Here is a 27,167-nt window from a genome sequence, read left to right as displayed (position 1 = left end):
GATGGCAGTTTAGACAGTCAGATAGTGGGAAACAGGGTTGTAGATAGATTTAAATCCTTCACAATGATGGCTGTCTCCTAGTATGAATAAAGTAGTCTGGTAGTGGCAAGTATAGACTGTAAGACATCAGCAAAAGGTCCCAAAATACAGGTCCCATTGGCGAAATAAAAGATGACATAGCCAAGAGAAGAAAAAAAAATCCTGCAAACCCAAGGCTCAAAAACACATCCCCGTACTTTACATGTTAAATCGGCCCAGATTTGTGATACCCCTCCTTGTGATGGGTTTCTGCTTAACCAACTGCATCGTTAAACTGGGATCTGCCTGTACATGAACACCACAAAAAAAAAATAAATAAATAAATAAATAATAAGTAACAAACTCCTAGGAAAGGCTCCCTGAGCTAAAATTTTACTATGTGATGATCTAAACCACTTTATTGTGCCCCAAAACAATTTACAGTACAGTGTGGTAACCATATAACCAAATAATGGAGTGATGAACACCCTACTATTGTGCCCCTGTTAACTGGTGTAGAGATGCAAATGCAGCAGCCACACTTTTCCCTGTGCTAAGGTGTTATCTACTGTAAGGGAACATCAGTTCACTGCAAGGGACAGCTGCTTGCCTGCGAATAGATGGGTCTGCTCGGCCAGACAGACCAGGGTTACTCAATGACAATTCGATTCACTCTTTTGAACTTCATTAATCTGAACTTTGGCTATATCAACCTCACTGAACCTAACAAATAGCCTGCAAATACTGTTCAGGTATACCTCCATATACGAAACCCCAGCTTAGATATGGGGGTAGAAATACCACCAAACCCCACCTAACGATGGCCAAACCCCAGTTTAATGATGGGTTTTCATTTTTTTTTTTTAGTAATTTTGTTATTTTATGTCGATTTATAAACTGTTTTTAGACTTAGATTAATGTGTTTCAGTCACAGGTGGGGGTGAACATTGTCATTTTGGGGTACAGAGTACAGTACCCTCGCGTCCAACACGGTGATATTGTCATGCATGGGTCACGTGTTGGACTAACAATAGAGCTTATGGGGAAAAATGAATTATGTCAGCAACCCTAGGAAATGTCACCCTAAATACCTACCATATACCTATACATATATTGGTACTATTGTAATTATAATAAATGGTACTGTGCTATGAATGATAACTAACCTTATAGGATAGTGTTGGTGGGCTTGCTGGGAATGGAAGGTGGTATCCAAGGCTGTAGGTAGTCCTACTGGGTCCCCAGAGGATGGCTGCTGGCGTCACTAGCGGGTAATGGCTGTTGTTCCTCCTCAACCTCCCTCATAAATCCTTCGAAATCACACTCAGAATCACTATCTTCGTCCACACCCATGGAAGGTCCTGCTTCTGCCTGTCCTAGCACTCTGTAATCCTCGGCATGCTTCTCACACTGTTGCCAGAGCCCCGTCTCGTGACTGTGGAAAGTGATCACTGTCGCTGACTCGGTAGAGAATAAAGAGAAGCAACTTTGTTTGTAAACTGGTACACACGCCGATGGGAAGGGTTTCAAAATGATTGATATTTATTCTAAAATATTAATATGTATTCAGTGTCAGGCTAAATGTTCAATGCTGTAGTACGATACATTCTTTGTCGAGTCGCCTGGGTTTTGGTCACACTGTTTTGCCCATCGTATCCTCGGCAGGAATCCATCCAGATGAATTCCAGATGCCCGTGGTATCGTCAGCAATTTAACCACGTTACCGTTCTGATTTACCATCGTATCCTCGGCAAACCTGGTATGAAGTGCCGTGTGATAGCCTTCGGCTGCCAGGATCTTGTCTTGGTTTTTTATTATGGTCCTCACGTTGGCTTCATTCATGTCGTAGGCCTTGGCAATGTCAACTTTCCTCTCCCCTTTCTTCTTCCTCTCGATGCTTTCTAGCTTGGTGGCCTGAGGGAGGTGCCGACGCTTCTTGGGGTTCTCAGAAGGCTTCCTAGGCATCGTGAGCAGGGTAAAATGCAGTAACAAGGGCAGAAAATGCAGCAAGAAAAAAGCACCTTCCAATGCGAATTATGCGACTGAGTGGTGCTGTGGCGGGAGAAATTTAAACAAAACATCACATGACAGCAGAAGCGTTTTTAATTGGGTGGCATCACGATCACGTCACGATAGCGGGCGGGGAAGGCTACTTGATCAGAAGTTTTCATTGACTATCATCATCATGGGAATGTCCAGTATGATCGTGTTGGACCGGGTGTGATCGTGCTAGAGGTGAACTCTGCGGATTTCGCCCACTTCTCGGAGCTCTGTGCGTGTTATGCTAACACACTCGTGTAGCAGTAATTAAATCGTATTAAATAATACTAATTATCTGCTCTCCATGCTGGACGTGAATCGTGCTGGACTAACGCGTGTTGGACGCGAGGGTACTGTACTAATTTTGATTATTTTCAGACTTATATTTGACAATCTTCATATTTTATTTACTGGTTTTAGTGCGTTACTTACAGGTATTAGGGTTAGGTTAGCTTCTTTTACAGCTGTTAGGCTAGTTAGATTGGCTTTAAACTTGTTTTTTGACTCATTTGGGTGGGTTTAGGACTTGGTTGGGGGGGGGGGAACCCAAGGCTCAAAAACGCATTTCTATACATGTTAACTCTACCCCGAGATAGGATACCTCGCCTAATGATGGGTTTTTACTTAACCAATTGCATTGTTCAACAGGGGTATACCTGTATATCAAAAGGCTACTTATCAAGGAGATGCGATTGCCCGAAAGAAGCCAAGGTCAGCAGAGTAATTTCTGTTCTGCTGTTTATTACTGACTGAAAATATTAATGATATACTGTACTTCAAGATGTGGGATCACCCCTTAAATATTTTTAAAAAATTTACCTACTTTTGGACTGTCTGAATAAGGGTGTACAGAAGTGCATTTTCAAGTATGCAAGGGATCCGCCAATAAACAAGGAAAATACAATTCATACCAGTAAAGTGCGCTTTGTGAATGTGTGATGAGCAAGCGAACGTTTGCACATGCGCCTATCATTATAATTTCACCTTGGTGTATACTTTCAACATTTTTGGTGGGTTAGTTGAACAATAAGAGAATAATTGAGCTAAAATATCTATTTTCTCATATTTTCTCTGGCTGTGCATATAGCGAGGAGCTGTAACATTTTATCACACACATAATGTTCAATTTTCCGGTCCCGACCCGCCGTGTCAACAAACCGCGTCGATAAACGCTTGGCTATTGATCGAATGATAAAACCCAGAAATGGAGCGATTACTCTTGCTGATTTCACCTCCTAAATAATGTATAGAAAAAAAATTCATGTAAAATTATGAGCGTAATATTTGATGTTTAATTGTTAGCAACTGTGGTAGGTGGTGGCGACCATCATCCACTCACTTGATGTAGTGCTGCCTACTTCCTTAGCTTTTATCATTCTTTTTCTATGCCTGCCCTCTTCTCTTCCTATCTTTCCTGTCACTTCTTATTCCATTTCTTTCCTTTACAGGTAGCTTTATTTTGAGTGACAAGCCAAATGGTTTCCCGTAAGCCAAGAATCCATTTACAACGCTGGGTGGTAACCATAAAACCAAAACATACGTGCTCCCTACGTGTCAACAAGTGGGTTGGTGCCCCTCCCTGTAAAACAACTAACTCAGTGTCAAATGGCCACCCTTTACGGGATTTTGATGTCTGGCAATAGACAGATAGATAGATTCATGCAACAAAACAGTGTTACATGAGGAAATCTTTTTAAATTCGATTTCATAGTGGAGCATGTCAATTGAAGCCCTCAGTACAATCCCTTGGAATGCTGGGATTACAAGGGGCTTCTTTGGTCTCATAAGTAAATATAAACTGGCTAAAAACAAAATTTACTGAATGTATCTACTACCTGCTGAAAGAATCTCTATTTCACAAAGCAGAAACGTTATTAGCCTCTGAAAACCACTGTGGCTGGGCCGTGCTGCTCATTTCTCAGCTGAACGTAAACATCATTGTGCTCGCTCATAATAATGGACTGAGGGACCAGGCCTTCCATCCTGCATCATGATGGGGTCACAATTTTATATATGCCAAAACCAGTAGGTTAGGATCATTGGACTGGATTAGAGTACACTGTATTGGATTAGATTAAGATAAATTTGGTGAGGTAATGCTAGACTGGGTTGTTAAAAAAAAAAAAAAAAAAAAAAAAAAAAAAAAGGTTTGGAAAAATTAGGCTGTCACTAGAATTGAGGTTAAAGTTATGGAAAATTAGGTTAGATATTGGTAGGCTAGAATAAATGAGGGACAAACTGCAGAACTCCAATTACAAATTTATTTGTAACATCCAGATTCTGCAGAAGTATCATTTATGTCATTAAGGCTGTATAATTCATTCATGACACCCAAATTCTGCAAAAATATGTTACTCAAGAGCACGAAGTTAGATTTTAAGACATCAGTGGTGGCATCCTACAGAGGGCAAAGGGTAAATCCAAATCCAAAACTTATTTATCCCCAAATTATTCAGATCAGTAAGGCTACGTTAAATCTGGTTAGGTTGTGTTAAATTAGGTTTAGTAGGGATGGAAGTTGTGTTTGGTCAGTACAGACGAACGATTAGACACTGACTTTGCAGTTGAATCAACTTTAAAATCCGACATGGCGTGTGGCCTTTTGCAACAGTTCACATGTAAAACTGGTGGTTAAGGTGACATCTTCAAAATTATGCCTTTCCACAACTTTTTAAAGAAATGAATGATAAATGCGTTATAGATTACTGAGACTAAAAAAAGTAAATTTTGTGCATGGGAGCTCTCCTACAGCTTCAACTAAATGAGACTGTTAGGATAATTTGGGTTAGGTTTGAATAAATCCACCCTGATGAGGGTGGATTAGTGCCAAAATGGCATTTCAAGTTGGTGTCTTTGTCAGCGCCAATGTAAGTGTAAACCTTAACAAAGACCAATTTTTAAATGTTATTTGTGGCTTAAAAATGAAACAAACATCAAAACTTCGAAATGCACTAAAAAAAAAAAAAAATACAATTTTAGCAATAAAAACACTGCAGAAAACTGCAACGTATGGTTGTCCCATGCCTTCTTGTACATAACCAAATACCGTATGTATCTACACAGCATCAAAGTACACAATATATACAGTATACCCAAACAAAACTGAAACAAATGTGAACATGTTTGCCTGAAAATAAGAATTTACTGAATTTATCGCCTGAAATAGCCGAGTCTATTCTACCTTGCTGTGGCCACTGAATATAAACTCAGTGGACTGCAGGCTGAAGTTGCCCTCCTCCTTCAGTCCATTATCCTCCTTTCAGCGAACAGGGAAGTAGCCGAGGCATTTACTATGCATGGGAGCTCTCCTGCATTTTCACCATGGACATTAATTTTGCAAAACCAACTGAGCAAACCAGCAATCTTGGTGCCATTACATGAAGGTGCTCCTCTCCAGCACACTGCAAGGTGAAAGATTTCCCTGACGGGCTAAGTGGTCACGGCAATGCATGATAAACTCATGGATTGTGCGTCGGGTAACAGATACAAACAGATGTATTTGGTGTATGCACATGGTCTCCATAGGACTCCTGCCTCCCCGGACCTTCTCATATTTCAACGCCCTAAAATGCAAAATAAATTTACCCAGCTATCACATTTAAAAAATGATATAAGGTATTTATTCGCACATCGGTGGGTGGTGATAATAACCCACAGAGATTTAATTAACCGCCAAGTCAATAACCGGGAGCATAACTCGAACCACCTCCGACCCATCTCATATTTACCTTCCTAAAATAGGTGAAAACCACATGTATTCCACTATTTCCATTTCCAAAACGCAGTCTAAGATAATCATTCTCTTACCTGGTGTACTCGTAACGGGGATAATCAACAACTAAAATCAATTCCACAGAACTCAGGTAAACAAACTCCAAGAGACGCCAACCACGTCACCCTTGCCCCGAACGTTTTACCAATACGAGCTTATTAATATTAGCCCATTCCTTTCATTACTCATTTTCTTTTAAAATTACCATTAAAATAATTTAAGATATAAAAATAATACATTTTACATATACAAGAATCTATTACTAAGTGCATATTAGAGAGGACAATTTTGAAAAGCTACTTGGAAACATATATCGAACAGAAACTGCTTGTGTATGTAAAATATTACTGCATAGCTCTTTATTTTTAATACAATATAAGTTTGTTAAAGAAAGTCCATGCAAACGAATATTGGAGTAAGCTCGGTGTGTCTGAAGCATCTGCTAGGCTCGGCTAGGCTGCTGCTGCTGGCATACATAAACAAATGAAAATGGAAACTGGGAAGAAATATACTATACTTTGGAATATATATATATATAAACTGGAGAAGATAAAAATTAGGAAATTGAAGAAACATTGAAAATATAAAACGGACCAATAAAGTAATACCGCAGTGTCTGGTAATAGGCAAATGAACCGTCGTGGATGAATGATGAAATTAGGAGAAAAGGAAAAGAAGTAAATAATAAAAAATCAATGCTAGAGGGTGGGGGGGTCCATAAACGGTAAGAGAGGAAATGCTATAATACGAAAGGTAAAACAATAAAGGAAATCAGAGAAAAATAAAATTACTAGGGGCAATATAGACAAAATGAGAGGAAAAGAGAAAAAAGTGGAAAGTTAGTTGTATAATACTGAAGGGAAGTTACAAAATTATAATGAGGCAAGAAGTGGTAAATTTTCAGGGAAAGATAAAAAAAAAAAAAAAAAACACCCAGATAATATTAATGTAGCTTGTATGGAATGCAGGGAAGATAAATTACTTAGAAAATCATTGTCTCATGATCAGATTCAAACTGCAGAATACTATAGTCGAGGCGCACGACTCTGAGGTTGTCATTATCGTACCCTGGCAACCCACAATTCAAAAGTGCGTCCGATTTCGTATACTGTTATATACGAATCATATTATTATGCACGAATATATTATACACGAATATTATTATGCAAGAAAATATTATACACGAATCACATGCGTCTCATATTATACACGAAATCAAACGCACTTTTGATGGGTAGGTTGCCAGTGCACGATAAGAACAACCTCAGAGTCGCGCGCCGCGACTTTAGTATGACATCCGGGAGTATTTTAACATAGTAATACTCAAGGAAAGGAAAATTGAACCAATGGAATGCCCAGTAATAGCCTACACACATCATCCATCATCATCCAATCCTATGTTGCCCCATGAGCAGCGTAGGAGCCCGGGGCTGGGGAAGTTGGTCCTGACACTTGAGATGAGTGACCAGCCTCACTCATCCCTGAGTGGCGTTGCGTGAGCAATAAACCCCAACCATCCCTTGGATATAAACCTGCACCAACTCAATTCGATTGGAGCGCCTTAATTACTCACTAAGCCACCAGGCGCCATAATTTGGTTATATGATTACCACCCAGGGAAGTAAATGGTTTCCTGGTGTACAAGAAACCATTTAGCTTGTCACTCAGTGTAAAGTCACCCAGAGGCGGAAGGGAGAGGAAAGAATGAAGGAAAGACAGAAGAGGAAGCGTAAAGTCACCCTAGTGAGAAGGAGATGGAAAGAATGAAGGGAAGACTGAAAAGGAAGGAAGGGAGGAAAGGGAAGACACCCAAAGCAGCACTACATCGAGTGGGTGGATGGTGAGCGTCCCCACCTACCACAATACACAAAATGTATGGAGTTAAAAAGGGTGGGGGGGGGTAAGTGCAGAGGGCAACTTCAGCCTGCAGTCCACGAGGTTCACGATTCACATGAACCTGGGGTTGTAACTATTACTACTGCTACTACTACTACCACTACTACTACAACTACTACTACTACTACCACTACCACTACTACGACTACAACTGCTGCTACAACCACCCCTACTACTGCTATTGTGCTACTATTATTCCAAGCGGCAATGGAATTTCATAACATCGTCCTTACGATATAAAACCAATAGGGGAGAATTCTGAGGTGTTATAGGCAAATTAAAACGCCAGGGAGGAAATGCTAGGAAGCCTCCTATGCCACCTTCAGCATGCACCCGTCAATATTATAGTAGCCGCAGCGAGAAATGAACGCTGTGGTGGGGCAGCCGGTCATCCGGGGATTCCCCCACTGTAGCCATATCTACATGTCACCGACCATCGGCCACCGCTGCAGCCCCGCTCCATGATCCTTACCCTGTGTCTCTGGCTTTCTCTTTCTCTCTCGGTTTCTATATAAACTGGTGTATTTCCGAAACTAATTATGAAATTATTATGACTTTTGTTCCACACCACCTTTGAGGTAAAAATCAAGGAGAGTTTTCTGTATAAAGGTTTCCCCCCCCTCCTAAATGTGGCATATGAGCGGGGGAGTGCGGCCTTGCCGATACCTCCGCCTGACCTATAATTATACACTCGCCAGAACTGACCTGCCCTCAGACAAGGGGGGGGAAACCTTTATACAGAAAACTCTCCTTGATTTTTACCTCAGTGGTGGTGTGGAACAAAAGTCATAATAATTTCATAATTAGTTTCGGAAATACAGCAGTTTATATAGAAACTGAGAGAGAAAGAGAAAGCCAGAGACACAGGGTAAGGATCATGGAGCGGGGCTGCAGCGGTGGCCGATGGTCGGTGACATCCTACCTCTATGGTCGGTGACATGTAGATATGGCTACAGTGGGGGAATCCCCGGATGACCGGCTGCCCCACCACAGCGTTCATTTCTCGCTGCGGCTACTATAGTTCATTCTTGCTGTTAAACATAGGCAATGCTGCGCTGTTCCAACCCTGCTCCTGACCAAGCACATACTCCCCCCCCCCTCCCTGCACACCTGACCAAGTGCATAACCGCCATCACCCCCCACCCCAGTCTACTCTTTTAAAGGTGGGCGTAAGAACATCTTGAGGACACATAACCTGAGCCCTTCAGATTTCTTGCGTAGATCGTATTGAAATATCTGGATTTTCTTTTTACTTTTGCCTTAAAAAAAAAAAAACTTCAGACACAGTATTCTACCAAACAAAAGGCACCAGTTCACTATGAGACATAACGAGGTTAAAATTCACGACTCTATAATGAATACTTTCTGAGTTCTGGCCTGGAAGCGAAATCTCTAAGCCTGGCCAGCCACCCAACTCCACTGACGGATATTGATCCCAGTGACAACAACACTCTCTTCAGACTTTGCCAAGTGGAGGGTAACATATATAAAATATATATATATATATATATATATATATATATATATATATATATATATATATATATATATATAATATATTTGAAACCACATGTCAACTTTATAGTATTTTTATACACGGCTTCTCTCTCTCTCTCTCAACCACCAAAACAAAAGAAACACTAAATCATACCACTACATCAAAACAAATACATTTATTCCAACATCAGTGTATATACAGTGTGTGCAGTCCCTTTACCATAAACTACAGCATTACAAATAAGATGTCAACTATTATTTTCATTTTACAATTCACCAAAGTTGCAGCTGCCTACGTAAGCTTTAGTTCTACTAAAGTGGTGAATGTGGTGACTGTAATTCCATTGTAGCACAGTCCTGCAGCAGATGACTACAAAGAATTCAAATATTGTGTGTTAATGCCGTCTTTGGTGGTGTCCGCGTGATGCATATTTCCGTACCGCAGCCGATTTTATTTATTTATTTATTTGTTAGTTCTGGAATTAGTTCTGGAAGGCTGCATGTCGTTAGGTCAGTCTTTTAGGACTGGACTGAATTGAACTGGATTGGGCTGGGTTGGGTTGGGTTTGAATGGGTTGATCTGGTCAAGGTCAGAGTTCATCAATAAAGTCTGAGGAATCATGCTGGGAATAGAAAAAAATAACACATATTGTTGAAATGACTTGCAGTTAGCGATAAGGCCAAAGGGACAGCCCTGAAATACACCTGGTTACCCAGGTATGCAGGGGAATATCTACAAGCCCCAAGAGAGTTCTCATCCCATACTCAGGCTTGGCCACCCCGTTTTAAAAATCTAGCTATGCCCCTCCTTGTAGTACAGAAATATGCCAAAAGTAAATACCCAAAGGAGGTAACGTGGAGATAGTGCGTACACGGACACTGTCTCTTAGCGGTCGTCTAGCGGTAGCAGGTTGAGTCCAGACAACATACATAGTGTAGTTACGGTACTGGTAATATAACTCACTACTACATCTAACTACATGACCCTCAATTCACGCTGTAGTTACTGTATAATTACGTAATTCACTAATGTTACAGCTAACTACATGGACTTCAAGATGCTGTAATTACCGGATATGTACTCCTAGGTCAATACTGTTACATCTGACTACATAGGCTTCAAGATACTGTAGCCACTCGTCACTGTAACTCACTGCTGTTACAACTGACTACAAAGGCTTCAATATAGAACACTGTAGTTTCACTGTAACTTACAAGTATTACAGTAGACTACATATTTTTCTAACACACTAGCCCTTCAGCCCCGGGGTGTATTAGTTTCATATCTTGCTGCTACCAGACGATTTTATTCACCTTATGAGAGGATCATAATTATGCAGACTCCATAAAATCCGTCGAGTTCAAAAATCTTCTTCTATATAAAACAAAACCGTCTGGGGATAGCAAGAAATAAAAGCATACATCATCGTGCTAAAGGGGCAAAAAAAAAAATAATAATAATTAACCACTACCAGTCCTCGTAAAATGAATTTGTATCTACACATGATATTACAAAATGAAATGCCGAGGATGCACTATATGGCGATTCACTTAAAATTAGGGTGTAAGGCTAAATGTAATGCTAAAATAAATTATCTTATCTACATGTACTAACTGCTATAGTGTACAATGCTAAATACATATATACCATACAATAAAATCAACAAATACACAAACCTTAACCCCTTCAGCCCGAGTACGTCATTCTTGGTTTATTCTGGCTAACATCAAATTATTTCATTAGCCCCTAAAATCCAGTGACGTATTTTTCTTGGTCCCTTCACACGACTATATATTACGGAATATCTCTTGTACTGCAGAACAGTGACGTTGTTACAGGGGGGAGGGGGGAACACAGCCCCCTAAGTTAATCCCTGACCCCCCCCTTGAAATTTTGGATTATTTCATGTGTGTACAATGTGCTGCGCTCCTGAAATCAAGTTAATACAAATGGGTGGGTCTAATGGGACCCCTAAAATAGGGCTTGGACACCCATTTGTGAAGACCTCTCTACGGCACTGCTGAAGAGATTAATGAAGTCTGTATCTAACCCCCCCCAATTCAAAGTCAAACTAAAGATAAATAAAATCGACTAAACGTAGCAAAAGCAGTATAGAAAATACATCATCGGAGTGAAGGGGTAAAGCTTTGGTAAGATGTTCCCGGACTACAGGGGTTAAAAGTCCTCAAACAATACAAATATTGTCATAAAGTTTTCACTTAATCAGAAATACCTTATTTCTTGTGCTTGTAGGAAACCAACTCCATATCCTATTTCTGGAGGAAATGGAGATTGTGTAAGAAGGGCGCTTTACGAAAGGTCTTTGTGTTGGTCTTTGTCTGGTCTTTGGTCACCTGCAGCCATCCGAGGACCAGAGGGGGGGAGGGGGGCTCGTGGAGAGAGGGGAGGGGGCTTAACCCGTTGGGAGGAGGGTCTGGTGGGCGGCGGAAGAAAATGTCAGCCGGGTGTGGGAGCAGGTGGGAGAACTTTACTACATCCTGAGGCATGAAACTGTGGGTACTCGTATTTATGGATAAGTTGTTTTCGTTGCCACGTCTCCAGCTTTCACGGAGTCGTCTTCTAATTGGGGTTTCAAAATAAGCATCTACTTGGCTTTGTTCCCCCTCATCAAAATCATCAGCCATTGGACGAACCTTCCGTCGCCTGGGGAGTGAGGAAAGAAAAGGTTGGTGCTGAAGTCTCCAAGAGTCGAAAGGATTGAGAGAGTATATATCCTCCTCCTCCCATGCTTGCCTTAGTCGCTCCAGCCTTGATTTTGGTCGAGACAAATCCTGTGAACTTCGTAGATATGGTTCTCTGAAAGTATCGTGATAATCTGAATTTCTTTGTGGTGAATAGGACGTTGATCGAATTCTTGTGGTATCTGTCGGTGCGGATCTGAAAGTCGGAGTTTCTCGTTTGAGGTTTCTGAAGCTTCGATTCAGCCCTCTTTGATATCCAGAGCTGCGGAATTCTCCTTTCCTAGCTCGATACTCACCAGCCTCTTGTATGCCACCTCTACTCACTCCCATTCTCTTATCTCTGTAACCACGGCCCTCCTCTCTGTGGTTTCTACAGCTCTGAATCTCTCTTCTGTTCCTCCTGTGGGACCTAGATCTCACTGCCCCCAAACTTAGTGATCGAGACAGCTTGTACTCTTCCCCAAGGGGTTCATACATTCCCCTTCTGTATGACTTTGACCCACTGACGCCCTTGAAGACCCGACTCCTGCTGCTACCATGCTGTCTGTATGACATCCTAAGCGATTGCGAAGGTCGAGATGAGGCTGAAGTAGGTCGAGGAGTGAGGTAGGAGGTCGCACTCGATACCAGCCCATCTTGCACGTTGAACTGATCGTAGTATGTCTCGTCCTCATAGGGACTCTTAGCCCTTCTGTAACTCCGACTTGCTCCTCGTCTTCTTTTGACCCACTGACGGAAGTTCTGGATACTGGACTTGATCTTCCTCTCTCCTCTTCCCCTACTCCTCTGCAAATCAGGCGTCCTCTTCTTCATCGTTCTCCACAACATTTTCTTCAACTCTGCTTGTACCGGTTGTGAGGTCATGACGCAGCCCTTGTGCCCATGACCTGATATGAGTTCCTTAATCACTGCACTTCTCTGACGCTGGAGTGATGAATTGCGACTACCAAACAGGAGCTTCCGAAGTCGCTGGTCTCTTCGTCTCAAACGGTCCTTTCTTACCTCATTACCAGCTGCTGGGGAAACCAAGGTCATGTGTGGCGTCTCTTCACTTGAGTTTGGAGATACATTTCGAACACTGCCTTCACTGTATGAATATCCGTCGGGTGGTATGACTCCTCTATTTCTCACACTGTTATTGTGCTTAAGCTTCTTTGAGTGACTGGGTTTTTCTGTACGAGCTAGTGAATCCTGAGAGAAGTTATAAGGGTCCTGGTAATCACTTGGCTGTATGGAGGGTTCAGGGGTGAAAATGATCCGGGTTTGTACGGGAACTGAACAGGATGGCTGAGAACACGAGGAGCAAGACTGGGACGGGGAAGGACAGGTTTGGCAGGTTTGTTTTTGAGAAGGAGGAGGAGGAGGAGGGGGCGGTGGCAGAGGCACAGAATGCTGGAGTGAAATGCTTGGAGGTAAGTTTTTGGAAGCAGTGGGTGGAGGGGCAAGAGTGGAAGGTGGAGGGGTGCATGAACAAGAAGTTGACTGGCAAGAAAGAGACTGACAACAAGAAGGACAACTAGTTTCACTTGGTACCCTCGTCCACTTCTTGTCTCTTTCATTTCTCTTTCTATTAAATTTTTCTCTATTACTCGTTCTCCCTTTCCATCCTCTCTTCTTAAATTTCCGCTGAGTCTTGGACCTCTTTTTCTTGCCAAACACCAGACCCTGGATCTTACCCCTAAAGCCCCATCTGGCTGAAGGTGACTTGTCCTAGTCGGCTTTGGTCCTGTATGTGTTCTTCCAGATCTCGACCAGAATCACGGCAGAATGGAAGCGGTACAGAATCAGCAGCGGGAGGGAGATTCTCGATATGACCCCCCACGCCATGACGCCATAAAACCCGTACTGGAACTGCTGTGAGACGCTGGTATGGGTCATGAAGGTGTCCAGGATCCAGAGGGTGATGTTGGAAAAGAGGAGGAAGGTGATCACTTGGCGGCCCGGCTTGGTCAGCATCTGGTAGCGCGAGGTGCAGGTCCGGCGACTCGCTTCGGCCACCAGCATGTCCTGCAGCGACACCTGGCGGGGAAAAGGAAAGATCTGGGGTAACTGTAACTTACTTGATCTCTCTCTCTCTCTCTGACTACTGTAATTAAAGAGCAAAGTTTATAATATTATGAAGATTGAAGATATACCACCAAGGCTGAACACTTTGTGTGTGTGTGTGTGTGTGTGTGTGTGTGTGTGTGTGTGTGTGTGTGTGTGTGTGTGTGTGTGTGTGTGTGTGTGTGTGTGTGTGTGTGTGTGTGTGTGTGTGTGGGTGTGTGTGTGTGTGTGTGTGTGTGTGTGTGTGTGTGTGTGTGTGTGTGTGTGTGTGTGTGTGTGTGTGTGTGTGTGTGTGTGTGTGTGTGTGTGTGTGTGTGTGTGTGTGTGTGTGTGTGTGTGTGTGTGTGTGTGTGTGTGTGTGTGTGTGTGTGTGTGTGTGTGTGTGTGTGTGTGTGTGTGTGTGTGTGTGTGTGTGTGTGTGTGTGTGTGTGTGTGTGTGTGTGTGTGTGTGTGTGTGTGTGTGTGTGTGTGTGTGTGTGTGTGTGTGTGTGTGTGTGTGTGTGTGTGTGTGTGTGTGTGTGTGTGTGTGTGTGTGTGTGTGTGTGTGTGTGTGTGTGTGTGTGTGTGTGTGTGTGTGTGTGTGTGTGTGTGTGTGTGTGTGTGTGTCTCTCTCTCTCTCTCTCAAACTACTGTACCGTACTTAAAGAGCGAATTTCTAATAATATGAAGATATATCACCGAGAAAGGACGCATGAGGTGTATGTAATTTGGATAGCAGTAACTCTCTCTTTCTCTCTCTCTCTCTCTCTCTAACCCACCTGGACCAACAGCAACGCGTGTAAACAAAAGGTTGCAAGATACTCCGACTCGTCCCATCTCACTCCACCCACGATCATTCCAAAGATGGCGAAGATATAAACGCCGGTGATGGTTGAGGACAGCAGGAGGCGGTCCAGATCAAGGGGCTTCGATGTCGAGACCGAGAGTTTGGGGATCTGGAGGAAGCCTATGACCGTGATGATGACCGAGAGGCTGAGAATGATGGTGTGGGTGCCGTTGCTGATCCAGAAGAGTTTGCTCTTGAATTCCTCCTGCAATGGGGAAGGTGTTCGTCAAAGGATCTGAACCAATTTTTATGCTTAATTCTCCGTGGCAGTACAGCTGAGTCAAAAATCACTTGGGATGCATTATTTTTCACTGTAAATAATGCTGAACATGTCTTCATGGCAAGGGATTACTGTCAGAAATTGCTTTGTTTGCATTTCTTCACTGTAACTATACACTTTAGTTTGGATGTGAAGTGACGTTTGTTTGGCTGGTAGCAATGGCAGTTAATCCTCTCCGACAAGGAAGGTATGTTTTCATCCCTGTTTGTTTGTATGTTTGTTAGTCTGTTTGTCTGTTAGCAGGGTTAATAAAAAACTACGAGAGATTTGGATCAAATTTGGTGGGTAGATAGCCCATGTCCAAGGGAACAATCGATTAACTTTTAGGACCGATCTGGATCGTATTACAGATTCTGGATCTGGAAAACACATTTTGCCAAACCCTAATCAATGATGAGAAAACCTACCCCATTATGAAGAGTGGTTTGGATATTACGTTGCCCTTGTCGGAGAGATGCGGCCCACTGAGTGTCCCTCTAGTTATTTTATGAAATCACTTTCGTTGAACTTTCTCCACTCTAATTTTCACTCGTTTGGCTGTGAAGAGTCTGACAACTGTCGGAGTGAAATTAAGAAGCACAAACATGGACTCTATAGATAATTAAAGCTCAGGAATATTCACTCGAGCTGGCTGTAAAGTATTTGGCAACTGAGTGGGTAAAGATCAAAGAACAACCAACTCTCTTCATAACAAATTTATGAACTTTTATGAACATACCTGGTCTTTCATAACGAAGAAGATAATTAAGACCACAATGCCGCCCACCAGACACAGCAGACCCAGGAACAGACCCTTAGAGGCTGACCGGCAATCCACCTGTCGATTAAAAGCAAAAATTAGGTCTGGTCAGGTTAATACAGAGGCTTTAACTCGAGGCTACACTACTATAATCCAGAAAAATTAAGGTAAAGTGACTGGCTAATGTACATGGTGACATTGCATAAAAAAAAATGAAATGGAGCCGTTATAAACGATGAGATACGATGTTTTACTAATAAGCTTAAACTTCTTTAATGTGATACACTTTTAATCAAGCCACCATCAGGCAAGTCGGCTTACGGAGGGCCTCAACCTGTGAAAGGATTAAGAAGGGCAATATGCAATCCTTTTATTTATTATTTTTCAGTTTTACCCCATGTACCCTTTTTTCGATAAGGCCTAAGGTGTTGCCCCTGGGTAGAGGACTTTGGTTTGGAGCGTGTAGCACTTTGCGATCGGATGCCCTTCCTGATGTCAACCAACGACCCTTGGGTGGACTCGAACCTCTGACCCTTCCGCCAGAGTGGAGCACTCTAACCCACTGAGCCACGGCTGCTACATCCTTTGTTCCATTTCAAAAATCTCCCTTACTAATGAAGTCACTGAAGAGAACACAATAAAAAAAAAAGAACTAACCCAGCTTAAGGCAACTAAAGCAAGCCAAAAGCAACTGAACAAAATAAAAACAAATCAAACCAAACCAAACTTAATCTCGTATACTCTAATTTAAATGAGCTAAGTCTACACCAGCATAACTTATTCAAAATCTAGGCCACCCTAACCCAAGTCTACCCACCCTAACTCAACCCAACCCACCCTAACTCAACCCAACCCACCCTAACCCAAGCCAACCCACCTTCCAATAGCCCTTCCTTACGCCCCTCTTGTCCAGGGTGGCGCTGTCCTCAAGGGCGGCTTTGGCATGGTGACCCAGTTTCTTAAGTTTCTCCTTCCCGACGTTACACCACATCACGTACGTTACTGCGGCTGCTATCAAACTGCCGGTGGTGGGAGTGTGAGAAAATGAGAGAGAGAGAGAGAGAGAGAGAGAGAGAGAGAGGGGGGGATGCTAAAAGGCAAGGTAGTGAAAGGAGGAAAAGTAAACAAATTATTTTCTTTAGTTTTGCAAGTAATAAACCTCTCACTTCACCCGAGAACACAAGGACCAGCCAGGAATATGACATGCAGCCTACTAATAAACAGCGGTGATCAATAATTCCTTTACAGTCTCATGGGAATCAAAAACAAATATATGTACTAAAACGGGTTTGAATCTCGCGTCTTTTGTTCTGAATCCCACAACTGTAATGGATTTCAAATAATGAGAAGCTGTTAACGAATCAAAAATAAACAGAGGATGGAATTATAATGCATTAATTCATTTACATCAATTTACACAGTCTAGATGCCATGTCAAAAACTACTGAGATTGCTAAACTAACAAACAATATACAAGGTGGTGGAATAATAATACATTAATTCATTTACGTCAATTTACAGTCTATATGCCATGTCAAAAACTACTGATTTTGCTAAACTAACAAACAATAAACAAATGGGTTGGAATTTTGCTTTATTAGTGTCTTTACATATTCTCAAAACTCTATTAAAACCTGACAAGATTTTGGTAAACTAATTAACAATAATCAGGTGGAATGAACTGCCTTTCTTTAGTTCAGGATCCTAGAAGTGTAAAAGAATTATTAACCAGAGTTGTGCAAGATTATAGTAAAGATATTCCCAATCAGCACAGCCATCCATCCACATAAAACATGCTCTTCCTAACCTTTACGCGATTCAGCACACTTAGATGTTACGCCTTAGCAACATTATATATAATTAGAGAGAGAGAAAGAGAGAGGGGGGAGGGGACTTACAGACAGACAAATGCTAGTGGAACAGAAAATAGAAAAAGGTTGGTGAGAGAAAGCGTTTGGAAAAAGAAAGAAAAAAAAAGAAAGAAAAGTAACTGGCAACAACTCCTGGTAGACAGAAAATGGATTCAACCTTTTCAGTCCGGCGACATTATTCAGCTAGGGAGACTTCTGAAATTGTAGGAGTCTGATATGGCCTTCAGGAGCCCTTCACTGCTATATATCTGTCCTAAGTTGAATAAAACATCTATAAATAGCAAAAACAAAATTAAGAAATCCGTCATTGAACTGAAGAGATTAACCCACAGCAAAATAACCCGCATGCAAATAACATAAACCAAAAGCCATATGATTTATCCCTTGCAGTAAAAGAATGTACCCCACTCTATTCTGGCTAACACAGATGATTTTATTCAGATTAGGAGAGACCACCTGTAGTGAAAAGGTTTGTTTAGCTTGTTTCTGACTCCTTCACTAAAGAATATCCTTCCTATGACAAGTAAAATGTTCTAGTAATACCATGAGTGTGATAGATGACACCATAGTGATGAGGTTAATAAGTAAACTATTATTCAGGTTTAATACAATATAACCAGAAAATCCACAAAAACGTGCACCTTACCCCAGAGGAAAAAAGCAGAAATCCGACAGATAGGGGAAAAACCTGATTTGAACACGTAATCTGGTTGGCATTCCTCCTTCTCCTTAGCCTCTTTATCCTTATCCTCTTCCCTGTCACTTGGAGTCGCTAGGAAGAACACCAACTCGGCAAAAACCTGAAAAAACTACTTCACGAGACACGATTACACGAGGATTTGTCAGGGTGTCATGTTACGAAAGTCTCCAGTCGTGTGGGAAGAACGTGGAGTCTATCCAGGGCTGGGAGGACACACGTCACACCAGCCGGAAAGGTAATGGAGATTTTATTTGGTCCATTCTTGTGACTTACATCCAAGCAAAATTTCTGCCAAGACTGAAGTAATTGTATCATTTGGTGTGATCACCTTCTGTTGTTAGCTAATGCACTGTCACAGCTGCTATAAAGCTTAAGAGTCTTTCGACACCTCATATCTTCAGCTATTCAGGCAGCACAGTAACCATCAGTCGCTACCACAGCTGATATTTCTGTATCTCAGTGAAAAGAATTCCCAACATGGTTGGCTTTATTTGGGAGGCATGGACCACTAAGGGTTCCATGATAATAAGTGACTTAATGTTTGTGTTTATGATTCATGTGCTTGCCAAAATCTCTACCAAATGTGACTGTGGGAAAAGAAACGGAGGAGTTAAGCTGTTGTTGATTAGCACCTTATCAATGGGCAGCAAATGTGAAAGCTGCCTTATGCTGGTGTATGCGACTGCGAGAGGGAGTTATACATCACTGTAACCTACAGGAGTCCCTGCCCTCCCCCACCCACGACCAGCCGGGCCACTTGTATGAGTTACAGTCATGCAGAAGACCTGCCCTCGCCAGCAACCATTTGGTCTGGACGCGGCGTTATGTATGTCTCAAGATGGTAACCCTAACCTTAGGCACGACATTACAGTTATATCAGCCAATCAGGTGCAGAGGGACAGATCATCTTTCGCCAGGAAATTTAAACAAGGCCATAGTAATGTATTCCTTTTCTTGTATGAGGGACAATTATAATCAGTCAGGTGGTTTCCCTATCTTGGTGAGTCTGTGTGAGTCATGCAGGTAGAGGTGGTGAGTCAGGGCGAGTGGTTAGGTCGGGAGGTAAGTCAAGGGATAGGAGGTAAATCAGCGATTGTGTGTTTGTCAGGGGTGGTGGTTCAGGCAGTAGATTAGGGAGTAGTTGAGTCAGGGAGTATATAAGTCAGGGATCATGAGTCAGGAATGGTGAACTGGAGCAGTTATGGAGGGGCTGAGTCTGGTGAGTCAGGGAGTGGGTGAGTTGGATGATGAGTCAGGGTGGTGAGTCAAGGTAATTAGAGGTGGTGGGTCTCGGATGGTTAGTCAAGGAAAATGTGTGAGTCAAAGGTAATGAGTCAGGGGTGGTAAGTCAGGGTTGTGACTGGGAGAATGGGTGGATCAGAGTGGTGAGTCAGTGGCTGGGTGAGTCAGGGTGATGAGTTAGTGCTGGTGAGTCATGGAGTGGGTAAGTAAGAAAGCAGCTGTCAGGCTGAGTATGGGACTTAAGAAGTCAGGGAGTAGACGACACGAGGAGATGTAGTGAACAACCGAGTCATGGAGAGGAGGCGAGTCAAAGAAATGGCGGGTGATTTAGGAGTCACAGTAGGCGAGTCATAAATATAACAGGATTTCACAAATACAGTCTAGAGTTGAGGTACAGAGTCAGGCTTGTAGTGAGACAGTCAGGGGTACAGTATGCTACAGTCTATACACCTTCCAATTTTATTTACACAGTTTAACATGCATCCTGAAATATATGGTAGATTAGCAGCATGTCATTACTCTGAATACTGTTTTAAGAGGAAAGTTATGAATGATGCTCGTAATGATAATTTTACGGTCTATTATTTACAGGTAATAATATATAAAAACTAAACTTATCATAGTGTTTGTATATAGTCTACATAAGTATAAGAACGCATGTTGAATGATTACTCCTTGGGCACTGTTAACACTTCCATAGCAATGTGGTGTTACATTTATTATGGGTACGTAATATTAACTATTTACACTGCTCCTACAACAGCTACAATTTCCAGTCAAGTAATCATCACCATCTAATCCTGTAGTGTTCCACCAAAGCGTTGGTGTCCAGGGTTAGCCCAATCAGTGCAAACATGTCAGGCAAGAGTAATCATTCATGTCCCTAACTAGCATCATGGGCCACAGCCAGTTGAAGTGCCTTCTTCCACTGAATCAACAGGTGTCCATTAATTGGTTATATGATTCCACCCTAACTTGGATATTTCCTGGCTTATAGGAAATACTTTGGCTTGTCACTTAATGTTGTGTTACTTAAGACAGCACTAAATGAAGTGCCTGAATGGTGGGCACTTTGACATACTACTACTACTACTACTACTACTAAAAATAAATAACTCCATCCTCTGACCTGTACTGCACCAGGAATGGGAAGAGATAGGGCTGAGCGTCTGTCCACAGCCTGCCTAAGGAGTTGTTGTTGAAGCAGGTATACAGCCGCAACACCTGCTCCGCCTGCCCTGGTACCTCACTCGCTGGTTCTGTTGGGATAGGCAGTGGTCAGGCACGTGTGGTGGTCTGTGGATAGGTGTAGAGGAGTGTAGGTGGGTAGAGAAGGATGTTGGGGATGTGCGAGAATGTGAGTGCAGGTAGGTGTGGAGGGATGCAGATAGGTGTGGAGGGGTGTAGGTAGGTGCAGATGGGCGTCGGTAAGGTCTAGTGGGATACAATTAGGTGTAGAGGTGTGTAGACAGGTGTGGTAAAAGTCAAGAGGACTGTGGGAGGGTGCTGACAAAGTTTAAGAAGGTGTAGAAAGGTAGTGTGAAAATGTAAGAAGGTATGGGAAGGTGTAGGTGAGTGTAGGTAGGCCTAGGTGGGTGTAGGAGGGTGTAGGTAAGTCTAGGTGGGTGTAGGTAGGTCTTGGTGGGTGTGGGAGGGTGTAGGTAGGTCTAGGTGGATGTAAGTAAATGTGGAGGGGTGAAGGTGGGTGCTAGTAGGTGTGGGGATGTGGTAAAGTGTAGGGAGCCGTAAGTGCAGGCGTGTGAAATTCTCTCTCTCTCTCTCTCACACACACACACACACACACACACACGATCATACTATCACCACCACCATCATCTTTTTTTTCTCACCTAGGGATGAGGTGGGTTTTTTTCCCCTTTCCATTCCTTATTACCCTTCCTCTCTCCCTCCCTTTCTCTCTCCAGATCAACTTCTCCTCCCTTTCACTCCCTGCTCCCCTCCACTCCTACTCACTGGCGGCGTAAGTGTCCTCTATCCAGACCGTGGCAGACTCCCACACCACCATCCTGACCCACACTGCGATATTGGTGGCTACTAAGTGCATAAAGCCGAACCGCGCTACCTGTCCGAATTTCTCAACAATCACCTGAAAGCAAAACATGAAAAATATAATTAAATGAATTACACCAAATACATAGATAAATAAACAAAATACAAGAAAAACAGAGAAGCGTAAATGAATCACACCAAACACATGGATAAATAAACATAATGAAAATAACAAAAAATACATGAAATATACAGATAATTACATGAATCACACCAAATACATGAAAAAAAAAAACATGAAATAATACATGAAAAACAGAGATGTGTAAATGAGTCACACCAAACACATGGATGAATAAACATAATGAAAAAAGCAAATACATGAAAAATATAGATAATTAAATAGATCACAGCAAATACATGGAAAAATAAACAAAATACATGAAAAACGGAGAAGAGTAAATGAATCACACCAAACACATGGATAAATAAACATAATGAAAATCTACAATAATCACCAACGTTATCATACCATTATCATCCTGACATTTTCCTCCTAGCGAAGGATGTGGTGAGGAATATAAAACAGTGGTAAGAACTTGGCTTTAAATGACACTGATGCTACTGTCATAGTGCCAAGATTCCGTACAATCAGAATAATAAGCCACTACATTTAATTTTCAGGTAAACAATCTACACCGTTAAATATTAAATACAACTGACTGACTTAGTGCCAATCTATATACCTGTCAGTCCATACTATTATCCGTCTGTCTATCTATCAATTTAGCTATTTATCTATCTTTCTATTTCACCTCGGAATTGACGAACAGGAAATGCATCTGTAGAAACGTGAATAAGGCTTGGAGTATTGGGTGAGCGAAGACTATATCCTTGACACACTCTCCCTTCATGGTGGAGTGCATCGCTATCTCCAGCCCGTTGAAGATCAGGGTGCCCAGACCAAACACTGCAATAAAAACAATGATAATATCAGTACCGTATTGATAAAGATAAGAACAACAATATAAATGCTGAAAATGCCCTTAATAACAATGGTGATATTAGTCCTGATAATGACAATAACAATATAAATACTAAAAATGTTTTGGAATAATAACAATTTTTCTGTGCATACAAAAATCAAACTTTATAAGGTAATGGTTAGGAGTATCTTAATTTATGGACACGAGTCTTGGTACAGCACAGTGACTATGGAAAATAAATTCTTGGTGTTTGAAAACAAAGCACTTAGAAGAATATTAGGAGTTAAGTGGTGGGAAAGGATACCAAATAGTAGAATTAGAGAAATAACGGGAGTGCAGCCGGTCGATGAATATGTTAGGTTCTCACGATGGAAGTGGCTACGACATGTGTATAGGAGACATGGAATAGTACGAGGTACACCAGGGTGGGTGGCACTTGGTAGGAGAGGAAGAGGAAGGCCAAAAGAAACGTGGGTGAGGACAATGAGACGGGAAGCTGGAGATGAGTGTTGGGGAGATCTTGAGGAGTTAGCACAAGATAGGATGTGGTGGTGTGAGTTCATCGAGGCCCTATGCATCCCCGAGGGTGCCACAGGAAATGACTGACTGACTGACTAAAAATGCCTTTAATAACAATGATGATATTAGTATTGATAATGACAATGACAACAATATAAATGCTAAAAATGCCCTTAATAACAACGATGATATTAGTATTGATAATGACAATAATAACAAAAAAGCTAAAAATGCCCTTAATAACAATGATGATATTAGTATTGATGATGATAATAATAACAGTATAAATGCTAAAAATGTCCTTACTAATTCTCCCCCCCACCCCCTTAGTGTTACCAATACTCTGTTCACCTTAATGGAAAGAAATTATGAACTCTTTTTCCTTTTGACTTTTCCTAATATTCTTTTGCCCATGCCCAGCCTTTTCATAAGAGCTCTTAAACTTATGCAGAGCTCTTTATCTACAGTTCTTAAATTTACCTAGAGCTCTTCAACTCATCTAAAGCTCAAAAACTTACCTAGAGCTCTTAAACTTACCTAAAGCTCTAAAACTTACCCAGAGCTCTAAAACTTACCTTGAGCTCTAAAACTTACCTAGAGCTCTAAAATTTATCTAGAGCTCTAAAATTTACCCAAAGCTCTAAAACTTACCTAGAACTCTTACCTAGAGCTCTTAAACTTACCTAGAGCTCTTAGAATTATCTAGTGCCCTTAAACTTCGAGTACCTGGAGCTCTAAAACTTACCTAGAGCTCTTAAAACTTACCCACAGCTTATATAGAGCTCTTAAACTTACCTAGAGCTCCAACCCGCAGGTAAAACGATGTCCTGGAAGTCTTAGAGCGCGATATGTGAGCCCGTTTGAGCGTGCCGAAGGAGGTGATGGAGCCCACTTCTGGATCGTCGTTCTTGGTGAGGTTCTCCTTGCTGGCCGAGATGGAGGGGCAGTTGTCCACGATGACCGTCACGTAGATGCACATGATGGCCAGGATCGAACCAACGTACAGGTACATCAGGAACACGCCCTGGACGAAAATACAGGGATGTCAGGAATATGGCCTAAAAAGATGATGATGATGATGATAATAATAATGATGATGCTGATGATAATAGTAATGATGATGATGATGATGATGATGATGATGATAATAATAATAATAACATTAATAATAATAATAATAATAATAATAATAATAATAATAATAATAATAACCAAATGAAGAACTATTAAAACTCCATGACAAAATCGGAACATGGAAATATAAAAATGAAATCAATATTTTAGCAATACTGGAGAGAGAGAGAGAGAGAGAGAGAGAGAGATCTTACTTTACCGTAAATAAAAAAATAAAAAAATGTGTAAAATCTAAGAACACCAAAAATAAAATACTGAAAAAAGATCCTAGATTCTAATTAAACTAAAAATCGTGTACAAAAAATAGAAAAACAGCCAAAAATCTAAAAAAAAAAAAAAAAAAAAAAAAAAAAAAATAAGATCCTGGCCTTACCTGGAACGTGAAGGGCGTGACGGTGTTGTCCAGTACCTCAGTAAGACAGAAGGCCAGCATCAGTAGCACCACCATCTTGCCGTACAGCCCTGACAGCACCACCCATAAGTACGTACTGTGGGCAGAGGAAGTACTCAGGTTAGTAGATTCGTAAGTAGGCAGGTAGGTAGAGGAAATGTAGGTAGGTAAGCTGGCAGGTAGGTGGGTAAGTAGACCAGTATCAGTAGCACCACCATCTTGCCGTACAGCCCTGACAACCACCCATAAGTACGTACTGTGGGCAGAGGAAGTACTCAGGTTAGTAGATTCGTAGGTGGGCAGGAAGATAGAGAAAATGTGGGTAGGTAAGCAGGCAGGTAGATGGGGAAGTAAATAGGTCAGTATCAGTAGCACCACCATCTTGCCGTACAGCCTTGACAGCACCACCCATAAGTATGTGCTGTGGGGAGAAGTACTGAGGTTAGTAGATTCGTAAGTAGGGAGGTAGGTAAAGGAAATGTGGGTAGGTAAGTAGGCAGGTAGGTAGAGTAGTAAGTAGGTAGGTAGGTAAAAAGGCAGGTAGGTAGAAAATTAAGTAGGTGGGTAGATATACAGGTAGGTAGAGAAGTTAGCTGGTAGGTACGTAAGATGGCAGGTAGGCAGAGAAAAATGTTAGTGGGTAGGTATACAGGCAGGTAGAGAAGTAAGTAGGTAGGTAGGCAATATGGCAGGTAGGTAGGAAAGTAAGCTGATAGGCAGGTATGAAGGTACGTAGAGAAGTAAGTAGGTAGATAGGAAAGTAAGTAACGAAGTAAGTAGGCAGAAAGGCACAAAGACAGGTAAAGATGTAAGTAGGTAGGTAGGTAAGAAGGTAAGTAGAGAAGAAGGTAGGTATGGTAGGCACAGGTAGGTAGAGAAGTAGGTAGGCAGGTAGGTACAGGATATGCAAAAGTTAGGCAATACTCCTCTTCCAATAACGTGCACTTTTATATTCCTCATTCAGCCCCAAACGACACTAATATTTTTTTTCCTCCACTCTTTTGTCTTGGAACCGCTATCACAAAAAATTGATTCATGTAACACCTTTAATTGCCACAGTCGGTGAAAAAAGTGAAGGGAAATTTTTGAACAAGGCAGTGGTGTAGATATTGATGGGGGAAAGTAGTGAGGATAGTGAAATAGTAGGGATTGGGGTTGGGGAGGAGTCGGGGAGGATAACTATATACTACCAAAGCTACCACCATCCACTACCACAACTACCACCATCTACTACCACAATACTTTACCACGGCTAGCAGCATCCATTACCAAAATTACCACATTTCAATACCACAACTACCACCATCCACTACCACAACTACCACGACTAGCAGCATCCGTTACCATAGCTACCACTATCCACTACCACAATTACCACGACTAGCAGCATCCATTACCACAACTACCACCATCCACTACCACAACTACCACCATCCACCACCACAATCCTACCACCATCCACCACCACACCCTCCACCATCCACCACCACAATCTCCACCATCCACCACCACACCACCACAATCCTACCACCATCCACCACCACACCCTCCACCATCCACCACCACAATCTCCACCATCCACCACCACAACTCCCACCATCCACAACCACAATCCTACCACCATCCACCACCACACCCTCCACCACCACAATCTCAACCATCCACAACCACAACTCCCACCATCCACCACCACAACTACCACCATCCAAAGCCACAACTACCACCATCCAAAGCCACAACTTACACCATCCGCTACCACAACTACCACCATAGCGTGCAGGTAGGTAACTGTCCAAGGGTGGTCCAGTTACGTAAATTACTGTGCTATCATTCTGTCCATCTGTCTGTCTGTCTCTCTGTCTGTCTGTGTCTATCTCTCTCTTCCTGTCAGTCTGTCCATACATCTTTGTCTATTTTATCTGAAGTCTGTCTATTTTCTCTCTTTTCTTGTACTTACCTATCTGTAGCTCTTATCTATCCATGATTATCTACAGACCAATATGTACACACACACACACACACACACACACACACACACACACACACACACACATTCTCTCTCTCTCTCTCTCAAGTCTGCATAAACGAAAGAATATAAACGTGTCACATACAGGAAAAACTAGTCACGAAGAAGTGCTAGTGTCCCCTACGCCCACGAAAATATTGCCCTAATTCTATATACAGGGTGTCCAGAGACGAGAGAGAGAGAGAGAGAGAGAGAGAGAGAGAGAGAGAGACTATCCAAAGTTTCCCGTGATCAATGGGCCACACTCCCATTCACTCACCATTCAAGCCACCGGAATCCTCAGTCCTGTATATCCTTCCATAAATAAATCCCTTACCCGGGCGTTCCTTGCATTTGCAGATCCTCGGCGGAAACGGAAAGGTGGTTATATCTCCACTGCAACATTTCCTCGTCTACGTGTGGAGAGTTGTGACCAAAGAGGGGAAGAGAAGGAGAGCGAAGAATGGAGGGAGAAGCAGGAGGAGAAACAGG

At 42.1% G+C, this 27,167-nt stretch overlaps 1 protein-coding gene across 1 annotated transcript in view; it reads right to left on the bottom strand.

The window, feature by feature from the left end:
• Positions 1 to 13,636: 13,636 nt before the first annotated feature.
• The window catches only part of LOC145408425 (uncharacterized), a 35,293-nt gene continuing 21,762 nt past the window's right edge, over positions 13,637 to 27,167 (bottom strand). The window contains exons 5-13 of the mRNA XM_080279153.1: positions 24,653 to 24,767; positions 23,941 to 24,169; positions 22,456 to 22,610; positions 21,605 to 21,737; positions 20,760 to 20,889; positions 16,695 to 16,836; positions 15,797 to 15,895; positions 14,731 to 15,003; positions 13,637 to 13,945 (exon numbers count right to left, since the gene is read on the bottom strand). Coding sequence (XP_080135279.1) covers positions 13,637 to 13,945; positions 14,731 to 15,003; positions 15,797 to 15,895; positions 16,695 to 16,836; positions 20,760 to 20,889; positions 21,605 to 21,737; positions 22,456 to 22,610; positions 23,941 to 24,169; positions 24,653 to 24,767 — 1,585 coding nt within the window. The remainder of the gene's footprint in view (positions 13,946 to 14,730; positions 15,004 to 15,796; positions 15,896 to 16,694; positions 16,837 to 20,759; positions 20,890 to 21,604; positions 21,738 to 22,455; positions 22,611 to 23,940; positions 24,170 to 24,652; positions 24,768 to 27,167) is intronic.

Source organism: Coenobita brevimanus, chromosome 77, assembly GCF_032717465.1.
Source record: "Coenobita brevimanus isolate Jiangsu-jjx chromosome 77, ASM3271746v2, whole genome shotgun sequence".
NCBI lineage: Eukaryota > Metazoa > Arthropoda > Malacostraca > Decapoda > Coenobitidae > Coenobita > Coenobita brevimanus.
Note: the sequence above shows the minus strand (reverse complement) of the source record. Positions and strands in the feature narration are given on the sequence as shown.